Source organism: Podarcis vaucheri, assembly GCF_965113315.1.
Source record: "Podarcis vaucheri genome assembly, chromosome: 3".
Taxonomy (NCBI): Eukaryota; Metazoa; Chordata; class Lepidosauria; order Squamata; family Lacertidae; genus Podarcis; species Podarcis vaucheri.
The window spans coordinates 52,278,593-52,304,855 of NC_138761.1; the positions used below are offsets into that span (position 1 = coordinate 52,278,593).

The 26,263-nt window shown below is 43.8% G+C and overlaps 3 protein-coding genes across 9 annotated transcripts in view; 2 read left to right on the forward strand and 1 right to left on the reverse strand.

The window, feature by feature from the left end:
- UNC93A (unc-93 homolog A) overlaps positions 1-14,249 on the forward strand; it is a 36,618-nt gene extending 22,369 nt beyond the window's left edge. For all 3 annotated transcript variants that reach the window (XM_082217111.1, XM_082217110.1, XM_082217112.1), the window contains one exon: positions 13,561-14,249. In XM_082217111.1, coding sequence (XP_082073237.1) covers positions 13,561-13,838 — 278 coding nt within the window. In that variant the 3' untranslated portion in view covers positions 13,839-14,249. The remainder of the gene's footprint in view (positions 1-13,560) is intronic.
- Positions 14,250-15,588: 1,339 nt separating this feature from the next.
- TTLL2 (tubulin tyrosine ligase like 2) lies at positions 15,589-22,595 on the forward strand. Its single transcript, XM_082217053.1, has 4 exons — positions 15,589-15,783; positions 18,058-18,202; positions 19,839-19,876; positions 20,934-22,595. Exons 1-4 carry the CDS (start codon positions 15,696-15,698, stop codon positions 22,589-22,591), a joined length of 1,929 nt encoding a protein of 642 aa, XP_082073179.1. The 5' UTR covers positions 15,589-15,695; the 3' UTR covers positions 22,592-22,595.
- A 1,913-nt stretch (positions 22,596-24,508) lies between these two features.
- Positions 24,509-26,263, reverse strand: part of LOC309529240 (uncharacterized protein) — a 31,908-nt gene continuing 30,153 nt past the window's right edge. For all 5 annotated transcript variants that reach the window (XM_082217049.1, XM_082217048.1, XM_082217052.1 and 2 more), the window contains 2 exons: positions 25,853-25,976; positions 24,509-24,824 (listed from right to left, as the gene is read on the reverse strand). In XM_082217049.1, the coding sequence (XP_082073175.1) occupies positions 24,635-24,824; positions 25,853-25,976 (314 nt within the window). In that variant the 3' untranslated portion in view covers positions 24,509-24,634. The remainder of the gene's footprint in view (positions 24,825-25,852; positions 25,977-26,263) is intronic.

Genomic DNA, 26,263 nt, shown 5'->3' on the forward strand with positions numbered 1-26,263 from the left:
ACTATTAGAGGAGAAATTATTTGAATATATGGACCAAAAAATTATAATAATGGGAGATATGAACGGGGTGGTTTCATTAGAAATGGATAGATTGAGGAAAACGAAAAATAAGGAAGGAAAACTACCTAAAACGTTCTTTGCAATGACGAAGAACTGCAACTTAGTTGATATTTGGAGGCTCAGACATCCCTTGGAGAAGCAATTCACATACCACTCCGAACCAAATCAAACAATGTCAAGAATAGACCAAATATGGGTATCAAAGGAGTTAACCCCAAGAATCCAAAAAATAGAAATACAGGCTAAGGTGATTTCAGACCACAACCCAATAGAAATGGAGTTAAAAGGTTTTGAAGAGCGAACCTTCAGGTGGAGGTTGAATGATAACATATGGGATGATCAAAAATTTGTAGAAAAAGCACAAAAAAATTTATCTGATTACTTTAGAGACAATATGGATAAGGGGACAAAATTGAGTGTGGTGTGGGATGCAAGTAAGGCGGTGATGAGGGGCCTTTGTATTCAGCAGAATGCATGGAAAAGAAATAACAAAGAAAAAAAGACAAAGGAGATTTTAGAACAGATTATGAATAAGGAACAAAAACTGATCAAAAAACCTAATAACGAGAAGATAGTACAGGAAATAAAGATTCTTCAAACACAGTTTGCAATGCTAATAAATAAAGAGGTTGAGTGGAATATTAAAAGGTTAAGACAAAAAAATTTCGAATTTGCCAATAAATCAGGAAAATGGCTTGCTTGGCAAGTGAAGAGGAGAAAAGAACAAAACACAATTAATAAAATTGAAGTGAATGGAGAAGAAATAACAGATCCGAAAGGAATTAGGAAAGGATTCGTCGAATTTTATAAACAATTATATAGGAATAAAGAAAGGAATAATAAGAAGAAAATAGAAAGATATCTGAAAGAGAAGATGGTGAAGAAGATCCCAACAGACCAAAAAGAACAGTTGAATGCTCCAATTTGTAAAGAAGAAGTAGAAGAAGTCATAAAAGAACTAAAAAGAGGGAAAGCACCGGGCCCGGATGGGTTCACCACAAGCTATTATAAAGAAATGAGAGATACGTTGATGGTCCCGTTAATTAAAGTAATGAACAACATCTTAAAAGAAAAGGATATCCCAGGAACATGGAAAGAGGCATTTATCACAATAATACCAAAACAGAATTCGGATTTGACCCAAATTAAGAACTACAGACCCATATCGCTCCTAAACACAGATTACAAAATCTTTACAGGAATCTTAGCAAAGAGATTAAAAAAGATACTAGTAAAAATCATACATAAAGATCAACAAGGCTTCCTACCGGGCAGGCAACTAAGAAATAATATAAGAAATATAATTAATGTTATAGAATACTTGTCCGATAGGTGTGATAAACCAGCAAGTTTAATATTCGTAGACGCGGAGAAAGCCTTCGATAATGTGATCTGGGAATTTATGTTGAGAAATTTGGAGGTTATGGAGGTGGGTCAAGAATTTTTTAATGGTATTGAAGCAATATATACGGAACAGAAGGCAAGGTTGATTATAAATAACATCATCACGGAAGATATAAAAATATCTAAAGGAACAAGGCAAGGTTGCCCGCTTTCACCATTACTGTTCATAGTGGTCCTGGAGGTTTTATTAAATGCCATAAGACAAAATAAGCAAATTAAAGGGGTGACATTAGGTGTTAATGAATACAAAGTAAAGGCCTTTGCGGATGATGTGGTGGTGACTTTGGAAGAACCGACAGAAAGTATAAAAGAAATTATGGAAGAAATGGAGCAATTCGGGAAACTATCAGGATTCAGATTGAATAAGATGAAGACTAAAATGATAGTGAAAAATATGGACCAAGATAAAATTGAATTATTAAAACAACAAACGGAAATTGAGGTAGTTAAAAAGATTAAATACTTGGGAATTTGGCTCTCAGATAAGAACATAGATTTATACCAATATAATTATATCCCAATGTGGAAAGAAATAAAGGAGGATTTGGAGGTTTGGAATAGATTGAAACTATCACTATGGGGAAGAATATCAATGGTAAAAATGATGGTGCTACCTAAGTTGTTATTTTTATTCCAAACTTTACCCATACTAAAAGGTAAAAAAATTTTTGGGGAATGGCAAAAGGGAATATCAAGATATGTCTGGGAAGGTAAGAAGCCCAGAATTAAATTCAAGTTATTGACGGACGCAAAGGAGAGAGGAGGCTTCGGTCTCCCAGACATGAGATTATATTACGAGGCAGCATGCCTGTGTTGGTTGAAAGATTGGGTAAAATTGGAAGACAAAGAATTACTAGATTTGGAAGGGTATAATAACAAATTTGGGTGGCACGCATATCTATGGTGTGATAAAAAGAGGCTACACAAGGGATTCGGAAACCATATTTTTAGAGGAGCACTAATAGAAGTCTGGGATAGATATAAAAACATATTAGAACCAAAAGTCCCACATTGGCTATCCCCGTTAGAAATAATGTGTGTTAAGAAAACTAACATGAGAGGAAAGTGGGGAACATATGGAGAAATGGTTATCAACGAAGGAGGCAAGTGGAAAATAAAACCATATGACCAAGTTAAAACATTAACATATGACTGGCTACACTACTTCCAAATTAATGAAATGTTTAAAAAAGAGCTGAAGGAAAGGGGGTATGTAGAAAAAGAATCAATCTTTCAAAAAGAGATAATAAATAGTGAATCTAAAAACCTATCAAAAATGTACAAAATAATGTTAGAGTGGTATATGAAGGATGAGGAGGAGAAGTCGGTGATGGTGCAATGGGCAAAGGATCTGGGATACAATATTCAATGGGAGGATTGGGAAAGGTTGTGGAAAGAGAATATAAAATTTACTGCCTGTATGATATTGAAAGAAAATATGATGAAAATGCTCTACAGATGGTATTTATCTCCTGTAAGACTGGCAAAGATGTATAAAGTAGATAACAAATGCTGGAAATGTAAACTCAAAGAAGGTACATTCTTCCACCAGTGGTGGGAGTGTAAGAAAGTTAAAAGCTTCTGGGAAGAGATTTATAACGAGATGAAAAAGATATTGAGGTATACTTTTGTGAAAAGACCAGAGGCTTTTTTATTAGGTATTGTAGGGAAGGATATCAGAAGGAAAGATCATAAATTTTTCCAGTATGCCGTAACAGCCGCCAGAATAGTGTTGGCACAGAGGTGGAAGCAGGAGGAAATTCCAAAGGTAGAAGAATGGAGAGCAAAATTAATAGAATACGCAGAATTGGACAAATTAACAGGGAAGATTAGATATACAAAAGACCAAAAATTTATAAAGGACTGGGAGAAATTTGTGTGTTACCTGGAAAATAACTATGGTGTAAATACAACGCTGGTGGGATTTAAAGAGGCTTTGTAAAGAACTAATGAATATTGTTTAATAGGAATATAGGAGGAAAGGAGGGGTAAATGGCAATATGGAAGAATGGAATGTGTATTAAAAGAATAACTATGAAAGAATGTCAGCGACGTTGAAGGAAGTCGAAAATGGATATGAGTTGTTGTAAAATAGATAAAATGTATAAAGAGCTGGATTCAATAAAAGCATTTAAAAAAAAAAAAAGAGATATGTCTGAGTAGAATGCACCCTGGCAGAAAGAGTTGGAAGACTGGGGCTAGATCTACACAGCTATATATAAAAAAAACCACCGTTGTAAAGCTCACAGTGGAAAATATCACTGAGTTGTGATTTCAGCTCTACAGCACCATCTGATGTCACAGTGTTATAACACATTTTTAATGTTGTAATTTGATTAATGTAGCTGAGTCCTGGGTCCAAAACAGGTATGCTGTAACATCACGGGGGGGGGGAGTTAAAACTTAAATAGCGTTTTATGTTTTTGGCAAACTTTTCTATAAATCTTTGAATGCTGCAGAATCAAATCTGGCTTATTTTGCTTCAAATGAAACATAGTTTTGGTTTGTTGATGCATTTCCTCCTGACATGTTAAGTGCTAAGCCACAGTGCTTTTTTCTTTAAAAAAAATAATGTTTAGGGGTACTCTCATTTTGACTCAAAAAACCCACCATTTTATAGTTCAAATCGGGAAAAATAAATACAGTAAATGGACAAATCATCTTCCATGTACAACAGGAAGGAGAACCATCACAGCTTTCCACGTAGTGATAGTTGGGCATGTAGCGACTCCTGACAGAAGCTCACAGCACTGGCATTAAGCCACAGGTGTTATGCATAACCCAATTCAACACTTGTAATTCAATACCTATGTGTCAGGAAATTAAGCCCCTTCCTTTATTCATCTGAGATTGCATTCATAACCAATGAAGAAATACTCTCTCATTATTACCACTTACCAAATGTGGTATTCGTTTGTATACATAGAGAGAGAGAGAGAGCACAGCCATGCCACACATTTCAAGCACATGACTTTCCCCAAAGAATCCCAGGAACTGTAGTTTAAGGGTACTGGAAATTGTAGCTCTGTGAGTTGTAAATGACAGTTCCCAGGATTCTTTGCTGGAAGCCATTTGCTTTAAATGTGTGCTGTGGATGTGACCAGAGAGCAAAGGTTTGAAAGGAATCCTCAAATGCAGGCTGTGTGCTAAGTCAAAAGGAATGCAGTGGAACCTTGGTTCTCAAATGGCTTAGTTGACCAATAAATCGACTCCCATTCCAATTTTCAAATGTTTTTCGGAAGCCAAATGTCCGATGCGGCTTTCGCTTGAACGCAGGAAGCTCCTGCAGCCAATCGGAAGCCGTGCCTCAGTTTTCAAACAGTTTCAGGAATTGAACAGATTTCTGGAATGGATTAAGTTCAAGAATCCACTGTATCTGATAACCTGGAGCTAATTGAAATGTTTATTATCCCTTCTGTGTGTGAGGGGAGGGGCACGGAGATTAAAATAACATTGCATAAGAAAAAATAAAGATTAAAGGCTAGAAAGACCTTTTGTAATATGTTGAAATATTTACACTGTCATCCAAGGAATAAATCCTAAACTAATTAGCTATGGAGATTAAATATGTCACCACGTTGCTTACACATGCAAAATACAAGCACTTGCACACCTCACCAACAGATCTCGCTCCATTACAAAGTGCCACCTTACATACATTCTCTCTCATTTCCTGGGAATGTCAGGGCAAGAGAGTCTTTTGACAACAACAAAGCTGAACCAAGCAAGGATTACATACAGTTTAGATGAGGCCATGCCAAGGGCTTAACTACACTTCCGGGTGCCTCCGGTCCAGACCGCAAATATTTTGCAGGAGGAGTTCAAGGCTTCGAGCACATAACAGGACTTCAGACTTACACATTTAAAGTGGGTTAAAGCTCAAGCAGTTTGGAAAGTGATGAGGAAATGCACTGGAAAGTGTGGAATGAACACATGCTGAATTGTAAGAAGCATAAGCACCTTGTAAGCAAATCAGGATGAATGTTCAACAAACCAGGAAGCATAAAGCAAGCCTTCCCTCCAGATGTTGCTAGACTGCTGGCCCTGACTATTGGCCAAGTACCTGCATCTGATGGAGGTTGCAGTCTAACAATGCCTGGAGGCTAGCAGGTTAGGGAAGGTCCTGGCCTTACATGGAGATATGGTGGCTGTGATCTATTTCTTCTTTTTGCACATTACAGAACTGTGTGATATGTAGAAGCATATGTTCTGGACTTGGAGAAGTTCTACTGTATGTTGAGGATATGACTAAGCTTATGAAGTTATTGGGGAAAGGGACACCCTTTACAGACCCTCCAAGTGTCCCTATTTTCCAGGGACAGTCCCAGATTTACAGTAGCCGTCCTGGTTTCTGATTTAATCCCAGAACGTCCCACTTTCCCCAGGATGTCCCTATTTTCATCAGAGAAACATTGGAAGGTATGGTAGGGCATCTCTATTTTCATCGGAGAAATGTTGGAGGGTATGGAATAAGACATCCCCAGGTGTGTGTTTTTTCAGATGGAACTCACCAGAACTCAGTTCCAGCACCTCTCAGGTAGGCGCTATTGCCACTCTATGAGGGAGGTGTTTATGATGAGTTTCAGCACTTCTTTTTCTAGAAAAAATAGAACTGGACATCCCTATTTTTGTCAGAGAAATGTTGGAGGGTATGCCTTTACAAACTTGGATCTGTATTCTTCTGAACAGAAGGCAGCACTTTGCTTAAATGAAATCCTTTTTTAAAAAGTACATTGTTAAGGGATATGCAAGCCTTCTTTTGAGCCAAGGTTCAACTCCAGAACATGGGAGCAGAACCCCAGAACTCGATGTAGGTACCAGTTCTTGGATCTGGGAAATGTGAAGAAATAATAAGAGGCTCAGCTCAAGTCAGCTGAAGTTGAAACTCCCAATGAACCACTCTCCATGCAGTAAACACAAAATGAGATAGGACTAGCCCTGAATAATCAACAGAAGATTTGTGAACATGTGCAGAGTGCCTTGCAATTATCAACCGCTGCTTCTTCTACCATTCAAAAAAACAACAACACCAAAAAGAGTAGCCTGTGGTACTTGATCCATTGTGGAAGCTGTATCTTATCTTTGCTGCTTCTAAGAAAGAAACACTCCACACGTGCTCAGAGCTCCACTCTTCCTAATTATTACTTCGCACTGGAGGGCACAGGTCTGCCATTGAAAACAGGTTCCACAGCAGAATTCAAATTAAACCCTGTGCTTTTGAATTACACACAAAGTGAGGTAGGCAGGAGCTGCTCAGTTTAATTATCAGTTACATGACTCAGCTCTTACTTTAACAGAGTTTCATTACAAAGTTCCAAAGAGAATTCTAGAGACTGAAAAATTAACTCCTATCAGGGTTTAAGCAAGTAGCTGTTCCAAGAGATCTCTTGTGGTTGTGGAATCTAATACTGACCAAGGGCTCCCCCTAAAGGATTTTAATGGGAACTGCCTGAATCCTTGCCCTACTCCACATTTTCAGATTCATCTATCCAAGAGCGTGTGTCATATTTTGGCACCTCACTGTATTGTAAGTTAAATCTGCTTTATTTCATTTGTTCTTCTATAAGAGCTGCTTCGTATGTAATAATATGCATACTATTATGCACACACAAGCATCTTCCATGCTGGAGTTTTGCAGTAGTTGTGTTGCAGGTTCGAACCCCATGTTGGGCAAAAGATTCAGATGACCCTTGTGGTCAAAGCCATCTTTCCCATAGGGCTTAGTGGTGCATCGCGCCAGAGCGCCGGCCTCTCAGGGGTGCCCCAGCAAGTGGGGGAGCTGCGCGGCTTTGCTGACGGCCTCCCCTTTCCCTGCACGTCCGCTGGCTGCGCCCCGCCAACCATATGGATGGCGGGCGCGCAGCTTCCCTCCCAAGCCTCTGCGGGGATCGCGCTCCTCCTGAGGAGGCTTAGGAGGGGCACAACTTAGGAGGGACACAACTCCCAAGCCTCTGTGGGGATTGTTCTCCCGCAGCGGCATGGGGGAGAGTTGCGCCCCCCCAATGCCTGGCAGTGCACGACTATGGCCACCCCAACACTATCCATGGTAATTTGGGGGTGCTGGGTGGATATTTGCACCCCGGCATCACATCTGCTAAAGACGGCCCTGTTTGCGGTCCCTTCCAACTCTACAATTCTATGAGTCTATGCTGTTTAAAGAGTTGCATGGGCCTGAAAAACACCATTATTATCCTCTTCAGCAGGATGTAAAAAGAGCTCTAAACATGTTAGAGGCTGAGCATGTTCTGCCTTTGCTCTTAGAGGCTGTGAGCCTCTGGGTATCAGTTGCTGGGAATCACAAGTGAGTAGAAGCTGTTGCATCCAGGTCCTGCTTAATGGCTTCTCACGGGTATCTGGCTGGCTACTATGAGAACCAGTAGTGCTAGATTAGATGGGCCTTTGGCCTGATCCAGCAGCTCTTGCATTCTTAAAAGTAGAACAGATGTTCTAGCCAGCAGCCTCCCCAATGTAGCATTTCTAACAGGTTAATTATAAACATAGGCACTTCCATTTGACGTGTGGATCATCCCGGGAAGTTATGCAGCCTCTGTATATTACATACCAGAACTGAAACCAGATCTTACCATACCCCTATCCTTTTTTTAGACATGAACTGCCTGATGTCATCATGGGTTAGTTCATATATTCATTCCTGCAGCAACAGAGCCCATAGTTTGCATGCGTAAGGATTCCAAGTAGCACTGTTTTAAAGATACTGCTAGGAGCATGGATAACATTGGCCATATTCACACCTTACGCTTAAAGAATTGTGATACCATCTGGCAGGGTGCCCCTGTTTTCCTCCACTCAGAGCTACAATTCTCTGAGTGGTTTAACAATCCTTCACAAGGAACTCTTGAGCATTGCAACTCTTGTGTCTCTGCCCCTTACACCAGCTGAAGGTGTCACCCTCCAAAAGCAGGCGAGAGAGATTTCCCACACCAAGGAACAAAGCTCGTTTTTTAATGTCCCTGGACCACTGTTGCCTGGCGATGGACCTGTTCACAGTAAACTCAAACCCCAGCAGTATATGGTTTAAGCTACAACGTTGTGTGATCCTAAGCAGCTTCCTGGTACAAAAGAATCATAGAATCATAGAATCATAGAGTTGGAAGAGACCACAAGGGCCATCGAGTCCAACCCCCTGCCAAGCAGGAAACACCATCAGAGCACTCCTGACATATGGTTGTCAAGCCTCTGCTTAAAGACCTCCAAAGTAGGAGACTCCACCACACTCCTTGGCAGCAAATTCCACCGTCGAACAGCTCTTACTGTCAGGAAGTTCTTCCTAATGTTTAGGTGGAATCTTCTTTCTTGTAGTTTGGATCCATTGCTCCGTGTCCGCTTTTCTGGAGCAGCAGAAAACAACCTTTCTCCCTCCTCTATGTGACATCCTTTTATATATTTGAACATGGCTATCATATCACCCCTTAACCTCCTCTTCTCCAGGCTAAACATGCCCAGCTCCCTTAGCCGTTCCTCATAAGGCATCGTTTCCAGGCCTTTGACCATTTTGGTTGCCCTCCTCTGGACACGTTCCAGTTTGTCAGTGTCCTTCTTGAATTGTGGTGCCCAGAACTGGACACAGTACTCCAGGTGTGGTCTGACCAGAGCAGAATACAGTGGCACTATTACTTCCCTTGATCTAGATGCTATACTCCTATTGATGCAGCCCAGAATTGCATTGGCTTTTTTAGCTGCCGCGTCACACTGTTGGCTCATGTCAAGTTTGTGGTCAACCAAGACTCCTAGATCCTTTTCACATGTACTGCTCTCAAGCCAGGTGTCACCCATCTTGTATTTGTGCTTCTCATTTTTTTTGCCCAAGTGCAATACTTTACATTTCTCCCTGTTAAAATTCATCTTGTTTATTTTTGCCCAGTTCTCTAATCTGTCAAGGTCATTTTGAAGTGTGATCCTGTCCTCTGGGGTGTTAGCCACCCCTCCCAGTTTGGTGTCATCTGCAAATTTGATCAGGATGCCCTTGAGTCCATCATCCAAGTCGTTGATAAAGATGTTGAATAAGACCGGGCCCAAGACAGAACCCTGTGGCACCCCACTAGTCACTCTTCTCCAGGATGAAGAGGAACCATTGATGAGCACCCTTTGGGTTCGGTCAGTCAGCCAGTTACAAATCCACTGAGTGGTAGCATAGTCAAGACCGCATTTTACCAGCTTCTTTACAAGAATATCATGGGGCACCTTGTCAAATGCCTTGCTGAAATCAAGGTAGGCTACATCCACTGCGTTCCCTTCATCTACCAGGCTTGTAATTCTGTCAAAAAACGAGATCAGGTTAGTCTGACATGACTTATTTTTCAGAAATCCATGCTGACTATTGGTGATCACAGCATTCCTTTCTAGGTGCTCACAGACTGTTTGCTTAATGATCTGCTCCAGAATCTTCCCTGCTATTGATGTCAGACTGACTGGGCGGTAATTATTTGGGTCCTCTCTTTTCCCCTTTTTGAAAATAGGGACAACATTTGCCCTCCTCCAGTCTGCCGGGACTTCGCCTGTTCTCCAGGAATTCTCAAAGATGACTGCCAGTGGTTCTGAGATCACATCTGCCAGTTCTTTTAATACTCTTGGATGCAGTTCATCTGGCCCTGGAGACTTGAATACATCTAAACTAGCCAAATATTCTTGTACTATCTCCTTAGTTATTCTGGGCTGTGTTTCCTTTGCTGAATCATTTGCTCCAAATTCTTCAGGTTGGGCACTGTTTTCTTTATCGGAGAAGACTGAGGCAAAGAAGGCATTGAGGAATTCAGCCCTTTCTGTGTCCCCTGTTTGCATTTCACCATCTTCTCCTCTGAGTGACCCCACTGTTTCTTTGTTCTTCCTTTTGCTACGAACATACCCATAAAAGCCTTTTTTGTTGCTTTTAACCTCTCTAGCAAGCCTGAGTTCATTCTGTGCTTTAGCTTTTCTGACTTTGTGTCTACACGTGCTGGCTATTTGTTTGAATTCCTCTTTGGTGGTTTCCCCCCTTTTCCATTTTTTGTACACATCCTTTTTTAATCTTAATTCAGTTAAAAGTTCTTTAGATAGCCACCCTGGCTTCTTTAGGCACCTTCCATGTTTCCGTCTCATTGGTATTGCCTGACGTTGTGCTTTTAGTATCTCCCTCTTAACAAACTCCCAGCCATCATGAACTCCCTTTCCTTTTAGTATTGTTGTCCATGGGATCTCACCCAGCACTTCCCTAAGTTTTATGAAGTCGGCTTTCTTAAAGTCAAGAAATTGAGTCCTAGTATGCTTGGCTGCTCCTTTCCGCTGTATAGTAAACTTCAGAAGAGCATGATCACTCGCGCCTAATGATCCTTCCACGTCTACCCCACTAACCAGGTCATCAACATTGGTTAGGACCAGATCTAAAATGGCTGTTCCTCTTGTTGCTTCTCCCACTTTCTGGACAATGAAGTTGTCTGCAAGGCCAGTGAGGAATCTGTTTGACCTTATGCTCTTGGCTGAGTTTGACGTCCAACAAATATCCGGGTAATTGAAGTCCCCCATTACTACTATCTCCCTTCCTTTTGCATGCTTGGCCATCTGTTCCAGGAAGGCATCATCTATGTCCTCCGTTTGGCTTGGGGATCTATAGTAAACTCCCACAATGAGATCTCTGTTATTCTTCTCTCCCTTAATTTTGACCCAAATACTCTCACTTTGGCTTTGAGGATCTAAATCTTGGATCTCTTCACAGGTATACACATCCCTGACATATAACGCCACTCCTCCTCCTTTCTTGTCTGGTCTGTTTCTCTGAAATAGATTGTATCCCATTATTACATTCCAATCGTGGGACTTATCCCACCAGGTTTCAGTGATGCCTATTATGTCATATTTAGTTTGCTGTACCAAGAGCTCAAGCTCATCTTGTTTATTTCCCATGCTTTGCGCATTAGTGTACAGACATTGAAGTCCATTAATCATTCCCCCGTGTCTCTTATTTAAGGATTTTTTTCTCCCACCACTAGGTCCGCGTGCTGTTTGCTCCATTTGGTCTATGACATTTGGATGATCATCTTCATTAATTGATAGACTCCTACCTTCAGGAGCACTGTCTCCCTCCCCCACATTAGTCAGTTTAAAGCCCTCCTGATGAGGTTTCTGAGATTTTTGGCAAAAACATTTCTCCCAACCGTTGTGAGGTGCAGCCCATCACTTGCCAGAAGTCCATCTTCAAGAAACTGCAGTCCGTGATCTAAGAATCCAAACCGTTCCTGTTTACACCATTTGCGAAGCCAGCTGTTCACTTCCACTATTTTCCCCTCTCTCCCTGGGCCACGTCGTTCAACTGGGAGGACAGATGAGATGACAATTTGTGCATTTAGTTGCTTCAATTTCCTGCCGAGAGCCTCGTAGTCTCTTTTGATCTTCTGGAGGCTATTGCTTGCAGTGTCATTGGTTCCCACATGAACCAAGAGGAAGGGGTATTTGTCATTGGGTTTTATGATTCCTTGCAGTCGTTCAGTTACATCTTGGATCTTAGCCCCGGGGAGACAGCACACTTCCCGAGACATCTTGTCAGGCCCACAGATCACTGCTTCTGTTCCCCTCAGTAGGGAATCCCCTATCACCACTACACACCTCCTCTTGGGTTTGGTCGGGGTTCTTCCGTGAGCTGTCCGTTCCAAGGTCGCCTGCACATTCCCTGAGGACTGACTTTGCTGCTCGTCTTCATATACCTGATCGACTGTAATGAGGGAGAGATCCTCAAATGGAGTCTGCTCTTCGTCTTCCATGCTAGGGGAGAGGACCTCAAAGCGATTGTGTATTTCTAAGCAATCAGAGTGAACCCTGGGCCTCCTACTTCTTTGAGTCACGTTTCTCCATATATCTGGCTCCTGTGTTGGTGAACTAGCCTCCTTCTCAGGGGAGTCCCCTGTCTCCTCCTTGGTGGAGACGGTGTGCTCTGTTGCTTCCAAGAAGAGCTCCAGCTCTCTAATTCTTTGGAGCGTAGCTACACGTTCCTCCAGTTGCTGGACTTTGTCTTTTAAGAGGGCAATCAACATGCAATTGCTGCAGGTAAAGCTGCCTGCAACCTTTGGCAAGATGGCAAACATTGCGCAGGAATCGCAGGCGACTGCAGCTGTTCCCTCCCCTTCCATCTTGAGATCGTGTCGTTGGGGTTGGTTACAGAGGTCCTCCATCATAAAAAGCTTGAAGACAGGACAAATACACAAAAAAAACACCTAGATCTCCCCTAACAACGTTTGAGACTAGCTCCCCTAAATCTAAAAGATGGATTTAACTGCGCGCGCCGCTAGGCGTGCGCCGCTGCCCTGCAAACTCTGATAAGCTCCTCCCACAGCTAATCCCCTGCCTCAACAGAAACCCTGCCCCCTCTGACCTTTACACAGGGAAAACAGCTAATCAGCCACCAAGAAACACACACACACAAGAAAACCCTTTTTGCTCCTTCTTCAACTGCTTCCCTGCAAACTCTGATAAGCTCCTCCCACAGCTAATCCCCTGCCTCAACAGAAACCCTGCCCCCTCTGACCTTTACACAGGGAAAACAGCTAATCAGCCACCAAGAACACACACACACAAGAAAACCCTTTTTGCTCCTTCTTCAACTGCTTCCCTGCAAACTCTGATAAGCTCCTCCCACTGCTTCCCTGCAAACTCTGATAAGCTCCTCCCACAGCTAATCCCCTGCCTCAACAGAAACCCTGCCCCCTCTGACCTTTACACAGGGAAAACAGCTAATCAGCCACCAAGAACACACACACACAAGAAAACCCTTTTTGCTCCTTCTTCAACTGCTTCCCTGCAAACTCTGATAAGCTCCTCCCACAGCTAATCCCCTGCCTCAACAGAAACCCTGCCCCCTCTGACCTTTACACAGGGAAAACAGCTAATCAGCCACCAAGAACACACACACACAAGAAAACCCTTTTTGCTCCTTCTTCAACTGCTTCCCTGCAAACTCAGACATCCATCATGTATTTTCTTGCAGCATGACCTTTTCCAGGGAGAAAGAGGGTTAGCAACTGCTGCTACAGTTACAGACCTGGATGGGTGTCAGATTTAGGCTTCAAACATAAAGTTTTGCCTAATTCTTCTCTTTCCATTTGTTTACAGCTCTCTATGGAGTGTTATTTGAAAAGCACAAGGAGGCCGCCTTTGCTAATTATCGCCTGTGGGAGTCCCTGGGGTTTGTCATCGCCTTTGGTTACAGCACGTTCTTAAGTGTCAGCGTCAAACTTTATATTGTGCTGGCTGTACTGGTGGTGGCCATGGTATGCTATGCAGCAGTCGAGCACCTGGAATCACAGTCTTCTCCTGGTCCTGAACTACCCAGTATCTCAAAGCAGGAGCCAAACGAACTAGGCGAGAAAGATCCACAAACCCATTTGTAGCCCAGCAAAGCAAACCTCTGTAAGGCCAAGCAAATGGCCCAGTCCAAAAGTGCCTAATTTTGCTCATGTGCATTTTGTATGGGCTACCAGAAAGTAGCTCTTGTGAAAGAGGCAGTGCATCACAGGACTGGTGCCACAGATGGCTTCTCAAAAGGCTCGACACCAAGGAAGGCTACCAAGGAACAGATACCATGATTTGTGCAATATGTAAATGGAAACTTCAGTTCTTTCGAACTGGTGCAAAATGTACATAGGATGTTTTTTTAGCCAATACAATAATGACTTCAATTAAGACAGTACAATACTAGGGACCTTCTCTTCTTGCTACTAGTGACAAAAAAATATTATTAATGGGTCTTTGATATTTTTTTTTAATGGGGGGAGAATAAATATACATTGATAATTCAAAAATGTTCTGTTTCTTACTAAATCACTCATATCCACATAGGAAATATAAATTGACTCTCAACTGGAATACAGGCTTACCACTCCCCTCAAGGAAATAAACATGAAACTGTAATTTCTCCATCCAAGTCTCCTAAGGAAATTGTTGGAGAATGCCCTGAGGGTGCCTGCAATCCCCCAGAACTCTGAGTGTCCTCCGGTACGCGCAGCTCTGGAAAAGGCATCTCCCTTCTCTTCCAGGGCGCTTCTAGCGACATACATCATAATGATATATGCACACTAAGCTTCTGGCAGAACACAGCAAGAAGCGTGCGACATCGTAGAGCTAATCTACTATTTATTTACACACTACGTAAATCTGATGAAATGGGGTGAAGGATGTGGCATGGCATTTGGACGAGGCCAATGAGCCACACCGAGTCCACAAGACCAGTGGAAGCAGTCATGTGGTGCAATGAATGTCCCTCCCATCAATGAGAGGAATGTCATGGGGCAGCCAAACAAAACTTCAGGAAAGGACAGGAGAGCGCAAGAACCAGGGGTGCCAACTTTACTAAAATATTGGGGGGGTAAGCCCCGCCCTGCATAATTGATCACATGACAGAGTGTTTGTTGTGGGGGAGGAAGGGAAAGGAGAATGTTAGCCGCTTTGAGACTCCTTCGAGTAGTGATAAAGCGGGATATCAAATACAAACATCATGCAGTGCATGGACACCATTTGAATGGCTATGCTCATCAACTTTTTTAGGGGGGAGGCCCCACAGCCCCTAGGAGTTGGCTGTTCCCACCCTACCAGCACAAGCCCAGCACAATGCTCAAAACTACAATTCAACCGCTGCCCCTTCCCTTTTGGATTGCAGCTTTAGTTTTGTATGAATTATCCCCTGCTTTGGCACACCGTGCTGTTATTATACAGACTGGATTCCCACACTTCTCGTGTGATACAGCAGCCACCTGAATACCCAGAGAGAACCGCGTTCTTCTCCGCCCTCTACGGCTTCATTCTTTGCTGAAAAGTTATGCTGGAATTGGACGCACATTCTGTGCCATGATTATACCCATGGTTGTGCTTTAACGTTGCAACCCGTCCTTGGACCTTAGCATGAAGGTAGGTCCATAATAAATAATTAGAGTGAAGGCAAGTAAATAATAATATTAATAAGAGCATAGCAGCAGGGCCTGTGAAACAGCTGGCTCAGTTTGAGAAGAGGCCTAGAGTTCAAGGAAGGGGGAAGTGGAAAAAGCTCCTGTGACCATGAGAACATTCGCTTTTGTTCCCAGGATCTGTTTTGCATTGCTAAGCAACCAAGCTTTAACCATCCTGGCTGGCTGGCCATCCAGGTGAAAGCAGGAAACAGGTGACGATTCAGGCAGCCCACAAATTCCTCTTCGGGTCTCAAAAAGAGACTGAAAGAAAAAACCCTTAACTGATGCCCTCAGCAGTGGAGCTAAATGTGTTGCACTGATGACTCTGGGGATAATTTTTATGCTGAAGGAGAGGAGTGCCATTGCCCCAGTGCAGGTGTTCCCAAGGGGAAAGGTATGTGGATATTCTTGCAATAAAAAAGTAACAGCAATGAATGTTAACTATGAATGAATGAATTGGGTCACAGGCAAGCCACACACTCTGGGTTGTATCCAATGGGAGTGGGGTTCCAGTGGTGCAACAGGACTTCTGTTTCTCCTTCTCCCTTCACACACACCCCAAACTCTGCTGTGGGACCCCCCAACCCTCCAGAGCTGATTTTTGAAGTTGGGGGACTGGTGGGAACAGGAGAGCAAATTCAGTTGCACAGATGGGGCACTTGACCAAGTGGTTAGGGCCCCCAGTCCCAACCCCAGATTAGGATGTAATAGAGGTACACTGGCCTACCTTGGAGTCATGTTCAAATTAAAAAAAAATTCCTTCCAGTAGCACCTTAAAGACCAACTAAGTTAGTTCTTGGTATGAGCTTTCGTGTGCATGCACGAAGAAGTGTATCTGAAGAAGTGTGCATGCACACGAAAACTCATACCAAGAACTAACTTAGTTGGTCTTTAAGGTGCTACTGGAAGGGGGGAAAATTTTATTTTGACTATGGCAGACCAATACGGCTACCTATCTGTAATTGGAGTCATGTTGTAAGAATTTCTGAGGTACGGTATGAAACGCAACATGAATGCTCTGGGATCAGCAACTGGGCATGTTTCCAAATGTAGGGTACCCATTTTACTAATGGGATCGTGATTATGATGTCGCTGCCTATCAACAGGATTATTCTTAAGTGCCATAAAGGGAAACAAATTGTTAGTACTTAATTTATGGTTATAGCATTCCTGCTCCCAGTCAGGGAAAGACATAGGTGGGATTCTCTGCCTCAAGCGTCAAAATAACTTAGCCAGCCATAGATACTTACAACGCTATGCACATTGCTGTTCTCTCTTGGACTGGCCTTGCTATAAGGATGCAATCTTATGTACACTTAGATTGAAGTAAGCACCACTACATGGTGGGATTTATGTCTAAGTAAATATTATAGGACTGCTCCGTAAGTAAATCAACGTTCTTTTAAATCTATGGCCTGGCCTAAAAGCTGATACGTTTAATATAAAGGTTACAATCTAATTTTTTAAAAGTTAACATGAAAAAGATATCAAAATATAACATACAGGGTGATATTCAGCAATTTTTAGTCCGTGTAGGCCAACTGGAATTAATGAGCATGACTGAGTTATGACACCTGGCTTGAGAGCAGTACATGTGAAAAGGATCTAGGAGTCTTGGTTGACCACAAACTTGACATGAGCCAACAGTGTGACGCGGCAGCTAAAAAAGCCAATGCAATTCTGGGCTGCATCAATAGGAGTATAGCATCTAGATCAAGGGAAGTAATAGTGCCACTGTATTCTGCTCTGGTCAGACCACACCTGGAGTACTGTGTCCAGTTCTGGGCACCACAATTCAAGAAGGACACTGACAAACTGGAACGTGTCCAGAGGAGGGCAACCAAAATGGTCAAAGGCCTGGAAACGATGCCTTATGAGGAACGGCTAAGGGAGCTGGGCATGTTTAGCCTGGAGAAGAGGAGGTTAAGGGGTGATATGATAGCCATGTTCAAATATATAAAAGGATGTCACATGGAGGAGGGAGAAAGGTTGTTTTCTGCTGCTCCGGAGAAGCGGACACGGAGCAATGGATCCAAACTACAAGAAAGAAGATTCCACCTAAACATTAGGAAGAACTTCCTGACAGTGAGAGCTGTTCGACAGTGGAATTTGCTGCCAAGGAGTGTGGTGGAGTCTCCTACTTTGGAGGTCTTTAAGCAGAGGCTTGACAACCATATGTCAGGAGTGCTCTGATGGTGTTTCCTGCTTGGCAGGGGGTTGGACTCGATGGCCCTTGTGGTCTCTTCCAACTCTATGATTCTATGATTCTATGATTCTATGTCCATTAATTCCCAATGGGTCTACTCTGAGTAATTTGATTACCACCCATGGCTTGGGAAGTAATGTCTTTATCAAATGCAAGAGTTTAATGCAGAGGGAAATCCACTGAGAGTTTTTCTCCTGGAAGCCCATTTCAATAAAAGTGAATTGTGGGGATTCTGCAAAGATAGATTTGAAGTAACCGCTAGGCTAAGCTGGCACAATCTAAAAAGCTGTTCTAGCTGTGAGTGACTGGGTAGCAGAACAATATGTGAGATGAGGGTGTCCCTGAATATTCTACAGAAAGGGCGGGAGGGAACAAGGAAACAGAATGCTGAAGTGTGTGACATGCTGGCACAGTGAAGTTTCTATGGTGATTTAGAACTTGAGAAATATACATTATTATCAGTTTCGCTTCGAAAGCTGGGATTCCAGAAAGGAAGAAAAATGGATTCTCCAACCCAGCATGAGATGGTAACAATGTCACTATGGCAAAAGGCGAGCCGCAACTCTGAAAAAGAAGAACAGATTTGCACAGCTACAAGAGAACTAAGGTTTGCACATTTTCTTTTTGAAGTAAATGTGGGTATTCAGGGATAAGGGATCTTCTGTATTACAGATATATATCAGGGAAGGGGAATCATAACAGTACAAGACGACAGAATAGCTAAGGACTGCCACTGAAATAGGAAAAGAGCTTGCAGCTCTGATTCATAAATATTACAGTGGTGCCTCGCAAGACGAAATTAATTCGTTCCGCAAGTTTATTCTTCTTGCGAGTTTTTCGTCTTGCGAAGCAAGGTTTCCCATAGGAATGCATTGAAAATCAATTAATGCGTTCCTATGGAAACCGCCTTCAGACCAGGTCCGGGGACAGTCTGTCCCCCGACCTCTTCTGAAGGCTGGGGGGGGGGACAAGGGCTTTTCTTCCCACCGCCAGCCTTCAGAAGGCTGTTCTGAAGGCTGGCGGTGGGAAGAAAAGCCCTTCTCCCCACCTCCCGCGCCGCAAGCTCCGGGGACAGGAGGGCTTTGCTGCCGACCGCCAGCATTTTAAAAGCCCCCGCTGTCCCGGGGCGATTTTAAAATGCTAGTGGGTGGCAGCGAAAGCTTCGCTGCCGCCCCCCAGCATTTTAAGATCACCCGGGACAGCGCAGAAGTCTCCGCTGCCCCGGGGGCTTTTAAAATGCTGGGGGTCGGCAGCGAAAGCTTCGCTGCCGCCCGCCAGCATTTTAAGATCGCCCAGGACAGCAGAGAAGTCTCCGCTGCCCCAGGGGCTTTTAAAATGCTGGGGGTCGGCAGCGAAGGCTTTGCTGCCGCCCGCCAGCATTTTAAGATCGCCCGGGACAGCAGAGAAGTCTCCGCTGCCCCGGGGGCTTTTAAAATGCTGGGGGTCGGCAGCGAAGGCTTTGCTGCCGCCCGCCAGCATTTTAAGATCGCCCGGGACAGCAGAGAAGTCTCCGCTGCCCCGGGGGCTTTTAAAATGTTGGGGGTCGGCAGCGAAGTCTTCGCTGCCGCCCACCAGCATTTTAAGATCGCCCAGGACAGCAGAGAAGTCTCCGCTGCCCCGGGGGCTTTTAAAATGCTGGGGGTTGGCAGCGAAGGCTTCGCTGCCACCCGCCAGCATTTTAAGATCGCCCGGGACAGCAGAGAAGTCTCCGCTGCCCCGGGAAGGCAGGCGGGGGGAGCAAAGACTTTTGCCCCCCGCCGGCCTTCAGAAAAGGTCCAGGACCTCTTCTGAAGGCCGGCGGTGGGCAAAAGTCTTTGCTCCCGACCGCCAGCATTTTAAAAGAGGTCCCCAGAGATTTCCCTATGGGCTTTCTTCTTGCGAAGCAAGCCCATAGGGAAATTCGTCTTGCGGAACGACTCAAAGACGGAAAACTCTTTCGTCTTGCGAGTTTTTCGTTTTGCGAGGCGTTCGTCTTGTGAGGTACCACTGTATTTAATTTTATATGGTGCCATCACCGCAGCTGGTAGTATACATAGAACCAAAATAAAAGTACGGTACTTGCCCCAAATAACTTACAATCTAAATTTAGATGGGGAGAGTCAAGAAAACAACACAGGATAGGTAAGAGAGACAAGGGACAACATGGGGACTAATACAAATGGAAGCATTTGAGAGGGAGATGTATGCTGGTATGTAATACACTTTTATTTGACAGTTTCTCATTTATTCTTGCATATTCACAGTACTGAACAGCTGGTGGGATGGAGGAGCCCGAGAAAAGGTATTTGGTTTTTTGAGAAATTCTCTTTAAACCTCCCATAAACTCAGCTGCCTGAGTTTTCCCAAGCTGGTATAAAATGATATTCATCACTGAAGCCTGTTTGGCTTCCTAATGCAAAGCCTACAAAACAACTTAATTTCTCTTGGGACCTGAATATGGATAATATTGTACTTTCCCTTGTGCTGGCTTAAACACCTGACATAGTTCAAATCAGAACCTCTCTCTGCTCCCCACCACATACTTGCTGTTTACAATCAAGCAAAAAATAAATGGGAGCTTCCCTCTCATTGTAAACAGCAGGTATGGAGTCCCATGATTTGGATCGTTTCTGCCACAGCCCCAATCTGGCTTACATGCGCTCTGATGTCATTTTTTTTAAATAACAATGGCATTAGTGACATCACATCAAGCTTGGCCAACCCAATAACCCACCATGCTAAGGTGGTCACACACATCACAACCAAGAAAGAAGCTTGTCACTCAAGGAGAATACAAGAGATGGGGAAGATCTGCATGAAATTTCTAGACACATAATTTATATGTGTTTAGAAATTTAGAAATAATTACTAGAATCTCAGCAGAACTACAATGCAGCCATTTCCTCATGATGGGGAAGACTGAAACCCAGGGACCCAAGTGTCAGCTTAATTTGTTGTCTAGTAGTTAACTGTTGATAGGCATCTTCAAAGTCTGCTCTCCTTTCTTAGGGTTATCTTTAAACTGACCTTGGGCCAGGCAGCCCTACAAATAGAAGACTTCCCTGTGTACAGTAGGACGCACAACCACCTTAAGGAACCCAGGGTTGGAGAACACATGCTAGAGGTCCCTGTTACTCATGACTCTTCCCTGGGGATCAGATCTATGAACATCAGTGAAAGTCACTGGACTCACAAGCTGAAAATGCATGTCGTGTTTTATTACCAGGCATCAATCAACGTGTTTGTACCCTGCATATAACTATATGCACGGGGCAACTCAGGTTCCAATCAAAGGAATGCATTCCTGTTGCTATTAAATTACCCAAACCGATGGTGTCAATTGTTTGCTTCCTCCACAGAAAATACCGATTTTCCAGAAAATCAAAGCTCCACCACAGCAAAAGGGGTTGGTTCAGGAGACTCCATCAAGCCACTAGTCTTCCGGCTACATGACAGCGTTCCGGAATTAGTCCGTGAGGTTCTACTGGAGCGTGGCTGGATCGAGTATGATGAGCACAAGCAAGATAACGAGGACTGGAACCTGTGCTGGCAGAACCAGCCTTTCCGGATGACAGACCACCGAAGCATTAAACCATGGCAAAGGCTCAATCACCATCCAGAAACCGTCCGGATCACCAGGAAGGACTATTTGGCAAGACATTTGAAGCGCATGAAGGGAATCTATGGAACAACCCTCTACGAGTTCAGTCCAGCAGCCTTCATCATGCCCAACGACTACATTAAATTTATAACAGAATACTCCAAGGAGAGGCAAATACCCGGCAGGAAGCTGAGCTACTGGATCTGCAAGCCTGTCGCCAGGTCTCGTGGGAGGGGCATCCTCATTTTCAAGGACATTAAAGACTTTGTTTATGACTGCATGGTGATTGTGCAGAAGTACATCAGCAACCCCTTGCTTATTTCCGGGTACAAGTGGGACCTCCGCTTTTACGTATGCGTCGCTAGCTTTTGTCCCCTCACTGTTTACGTTTACGAAGAAGGGCTGGTGAGGTTTGCGACGGAGAAGTTTGACCTCGAGGCCCTGGACAATGTTTACGCCCACTTGACAAACACAAGCATCAATAAGTTTGGGCCCTCGTACAGGAAGGACAAAGACGTTATCGGCTCTGGCTGCAAGTGGACGTTCAGCCGTTTCCGGGCCTACCTACGTAGCCGCCGTGTGAACGACGTGCGCCTCTGGCAAAGGATCAACCACATCATCACCCTTACCTTGCTTGCCATCACCCCCTCGGTACCGTTTACCTCTAACTGCTTTGAGCTCTTTGGGTTTGACATTCTCGTGGATGACAAGATGAAGCCCTGGCTCCTGGAAGTGAACCACAGCCCGGGTCTGCACCTCGACTGTGCCACAGATGCAGCTGTGAAAAGAAGGTTGCTCCATGACATCGTCGACTTGCTGAACTACAAGGAGGCCGACGCGCTGAGAACAAGCAAAGGGGTGATCCGGAAAGTGTCGTCCTTTGGCCAAACGCAGTCTTTGTTGACTACCAAAACTGACGTCTCTCTAGATTTCCTGGCTTGTGGGAAAAGAACCAAGTCCGCAGTTACTTCCCTATCCCCATCACTCTTGCAGGTTAATAAGAGGAGCCCAATGTCTGGCAGGACAGGCAGCGCATACCCCAAGAAAACCTTAACCTCACAACTGCGTGAACGAATGAACACGCCCAAAACATCCCTGCTGCCATCTAAAAGCAAACAGTTATTTAGAACTAGTAGTTCCCTATATGAGCCTGTTCAGTCTACCCGGTGGCTTAATTCAACTGAGCTCTGTACACACAAGCCATCTATCCCTCACTTTTTTCTCTCAGATAAAGACAAAAAGCCATTTCCTCGGGTGGGTGACTTTGTCCTTATATTTCCTTTCAGTGATGCAGTCCTTGAAGCATCTAGGGAAGGGATCCATGTCAAAGGTGTAATAAAAGAAATACACAAATTAATGAGCAAAGAATTGCAGCCAGAACACCAGAAATCAAATAAAAGCTTATTTAACCAGTAGACGAGCGGGACGAGCAATCCTGTATGTCATTCACACCAGAGGGTGCAGGTGCTGCAGCTATGCTGGCACACGTTATGCCACAATCTATAAGACTCCCACAAAAGTTGGAGGAAGGATGCCACTATGAGGACCCATCTGCACCATAGAGCAATGGCTACACCACTTTAACAGTCAGGGCTTCCCCTAGGAGGCTGTATGAGACCACTGTTGAAAACCCACCACCGCTATGGATCCCTCTGACCTGAACAACCAATAGTTAGTGTCCCTTTTTTCGGGGGGGGGGCAAAGTGGTGACTTCAACTCCAGGTGGTTCTGGATGAGACAAATTGTATAGACTCATTTCAGTTAGGATTATGGCTTACATCTGGGACAGAAACTGTTTTTTGGTGGCCTTGGTAGATTGATTTTGTTTGTTTATTTATACAAACTGCCAGATCATAATAAAATATTACAGCAATGCACACCAAATTAAGCACACACACAAAAGTACAATACAAGTTCATTAGTTCAGCAGCTTATGATATCATTCTGAACCACCCTACTGCGTTAGGGCCGAGTGGCAGAGTTTTGTACTGGTGTCAGTCCTCCCTAAATGGTAGACCCCAGAAGATATTGCTGGGGAATTAAACATTACACTCATTGGCCTTTGACACACGGCATCTCACAGGGTTCCATCTTATCCCCTCCCCGTGAATGAAACCATGAAACTGTGGGATCATCTGTAGCGTCTGAGTTCAGTCCAATCAATATGCCAATGATACCCAGTTCTCCCTTCCTTTTCCATCAAACCTGAGGCTATGGAAATTTAGCACTGTAGTTTCTCAAAACTGAGGCACCCATTTTAACTGCCTCATTTACAGGACACATTAGAATTTCTTTATAATCTTGGTGAGTGCAGGGCTGAGCTTGCCACACCTTTGCAAGGTGGCCAAAGTTGTGTGTGTTTCTTTAATTTTGTCCAGCACTCTGCAGTCTCCCTAGCTGCCACATGCTGCCATTCCCAGGCTTTTACGTGAAGTGTGGGAAGCCAAGCAGGATGATTATTGGGATCCTGAGATCAGGGCACTTGACGGTTTTGTTTTTAAGGGACGTTGCTGGTTATAAAACAACAGCAACACTTATTTCATTAAAAATAAAAATACTTTCAGTTGGAAGTGGTCAAACTCACATTAGGCAGCCTCCCCAGCTTCCGGTGCTTCCAGGAAAGCCCAGCCAGGAATATTATAAGGCTTTCAGTAAGCACAGGCACCTGGGAAGGCTGCAGGTTGCAGACTCCTGGAGGTTGATTTGTAGAACAATCAGAAAGGACACTGTAAACCTTTTGGCCATCACAAAAGTAAGGTAAGTGCACCACAAACCCCACACCCTGGACAAGGTGGCTCTTGGGCTGATCCAGCAGGGCTCTTCTTAGGTTATTATTGTTTGAGGCTAAGCTGATGGAGATGTGATATTTGGTCTTCTCCATGGTGGCTCCCAGGCTTTTGATCTCCAGGTGGGGTCCATACTCCTTTCTTTACGTCATTCTTATGACAGAAGGAAGTAAAAAATTAAAAGCTATTTGGATGCAGCAAATCTGTCTGGCTGTTTAGAAGACATTACTGATATGTTGCTGTTTTCAGCAGCAGTAATTTGTTGTCAGTTATATTTTACTCAAATGGTGTATTGCTCAAATGGTGTACAGTCATACCTTGGTTCTCGAACATAATCCATTCCGGAAGTCCGTTTGACATCCGAAAACTTTCAAAAACCAAGGCACGGCTTCCGATTTGCTGCAGAAGCTTCCTGCACTTAATTGGAAGCCATGTCGGATGTTCGGCTTCCAAAAAAGTTCACAAACTGGAACACTAACGTCCGGGTTTGTGGCGTCTGGGGCCCAAAACATACGAGTACCAAGGCATTTGAGAACCAAGGTAAAACTGTGAGACACTTCAGAGACCTTTCTGGCCAAAAGATGAGATAAAAAATAAACTATAACATAACATCATGAAACACGACATAAGAGAACATAATGAAATGCAAAGACCACCATCCAGAGAGCACAAGTTACTCCTTATCCAGGATGACGATCTCCTTCTCATCTTTGATTCGAACCCGTCCTGAAGAATACTTGGTTTCCTGCTGGCCATTTGCATAGACAGTCTTGACAGTCCCATCAGGGTATTCCCTTCTCGTAGACTGTGCCATATGAATCTCCTTTTGCCCGTTATGGAACTGAATGGTTTTAACTCCACTTCTGTAAAGCAATAAAATAAAACAGTCCACTTCAGAGCATGTATACCCATGGGAACCCTGTTCATGCCAACAGACTTTACATTTTACACATAAGAACAAACCTAGCAAGTCAGCCGAGTTGCCCATCAAGCGTAGTATGCTGTCTCTGGGAATGGCTAGAGTTGAATGCTTAGGGCAGGTGGAAACACACAACAGCGCAAGGCTTGTGCCCTATAAACCTGCAGATCTAGAGCAATTTATAGTTTGGAGTAACATGTCTTATTGTAATGAGGACCAGGGCAGACAACAGCCTGGCTTTATTGGTTTCTGGCAAAGGGGCCAATATGATTTTGCTGCCCAAAAGTTTCCTTGTAATGTGACATTACAAATTCTGAGATCAAATATGTTAATATCCTTCATACCTCAGCACTGACAATCAACACAAGGAGTCGGGGCAGACAAACTAATAGATTCCATTGATAGGGCCCATTTGGGTTAGCCCTGGCTCCATGTTCCCTGGCCCCAGTGGGGGACATAGTTATGGGGATACCAAATGCAAATGTTCCTTTTTAAGATTATGACAAACATTCCCTGTTGCATTCAACCTCAACTTTGATTGTAATTCTCAAAAGGGTAACCATGCTATTCCACTGCAGCAAAACAAAAGAGAGAGTCTTGGGGCACCTTAAAGACGAAGACATGTATTACAGCACAAACAATCGTGGACCACAATTCATTGGATACACAAAGTGTATCCAGATTTTTTAAGCAATGAGATCAGAGGGAAATGAATGCAGAAAACACAGAGGCAGTGTTAATTATGTAACTGACAGTGGTTATTCTCGTTTAAAAAACACACCTTTGGTTCTGCTTGTATTTATGTAAATGGGAGGACAGACTCCTAGCAAAGCACAATCCCTTGCAACAATTTTGCCTTGCAGAGCTCTACAGAATTCTCCAACGTGAACAGCAGAGTGTTGAGACAGCGCTGAAATAGCACTTCTATTGAATGGTTCCCCCTTTCCAGTTCCTGAGTACTTTATTACTTACTTTTCCACTTTCACAACTGTACCGTCTGGGAAAACAGTTTCTTCCGCCATACCTCCATCATAGCGGCGTTTCACAGTCTGGTCTGGAAACACAATTTCTTCAGTACCGTCGGGGTGGTACTTTTCTGTGGAACAGGACATTGTTAAAAAGTCTCATCTGAAACATGTGTGAGCTTACTTTCCCAGTGTGGGTACACCATGCCTGATACATTGACACACGTGCATACACACACTGCATGTAATGACCTACACACAGATTGCATGTTATTTCTTATGTGGATGTGCCTCAAATGCAGATATCTGGCATGTCTGAAGCAACCTGAAATTTGCCACTCAGGATGCTTCACAACTCAGCAGGGGTTTTTTGCACAGGCCTGTTGGGTCCCACCTCAGTGTGCAAACTGAATTTCTG

Coding starts and splice junctions, on each gene's coding strand:
- TTLL2 (XM_082217053.1), top strand. CDS start 15,696: ATGTGTTGCACTGATGACTCTGGGGATAATTTTTATGCTGAAGGAGAG. Junction 15,784..18,057: donor AGGTGTTCCCAAGGGGAAAG/GTATGTGGATAT, acceptor CATTATTATCAG/TTTCGCTTCGAAAGCTGGGA. Junction 19,877..20,933: donor ATGGAGGAGCCCGAGAAAAG/GTATTTGGTTTT, acceptor CTTCCTCCACAG/AAAATACCGATTTTCCAGAA.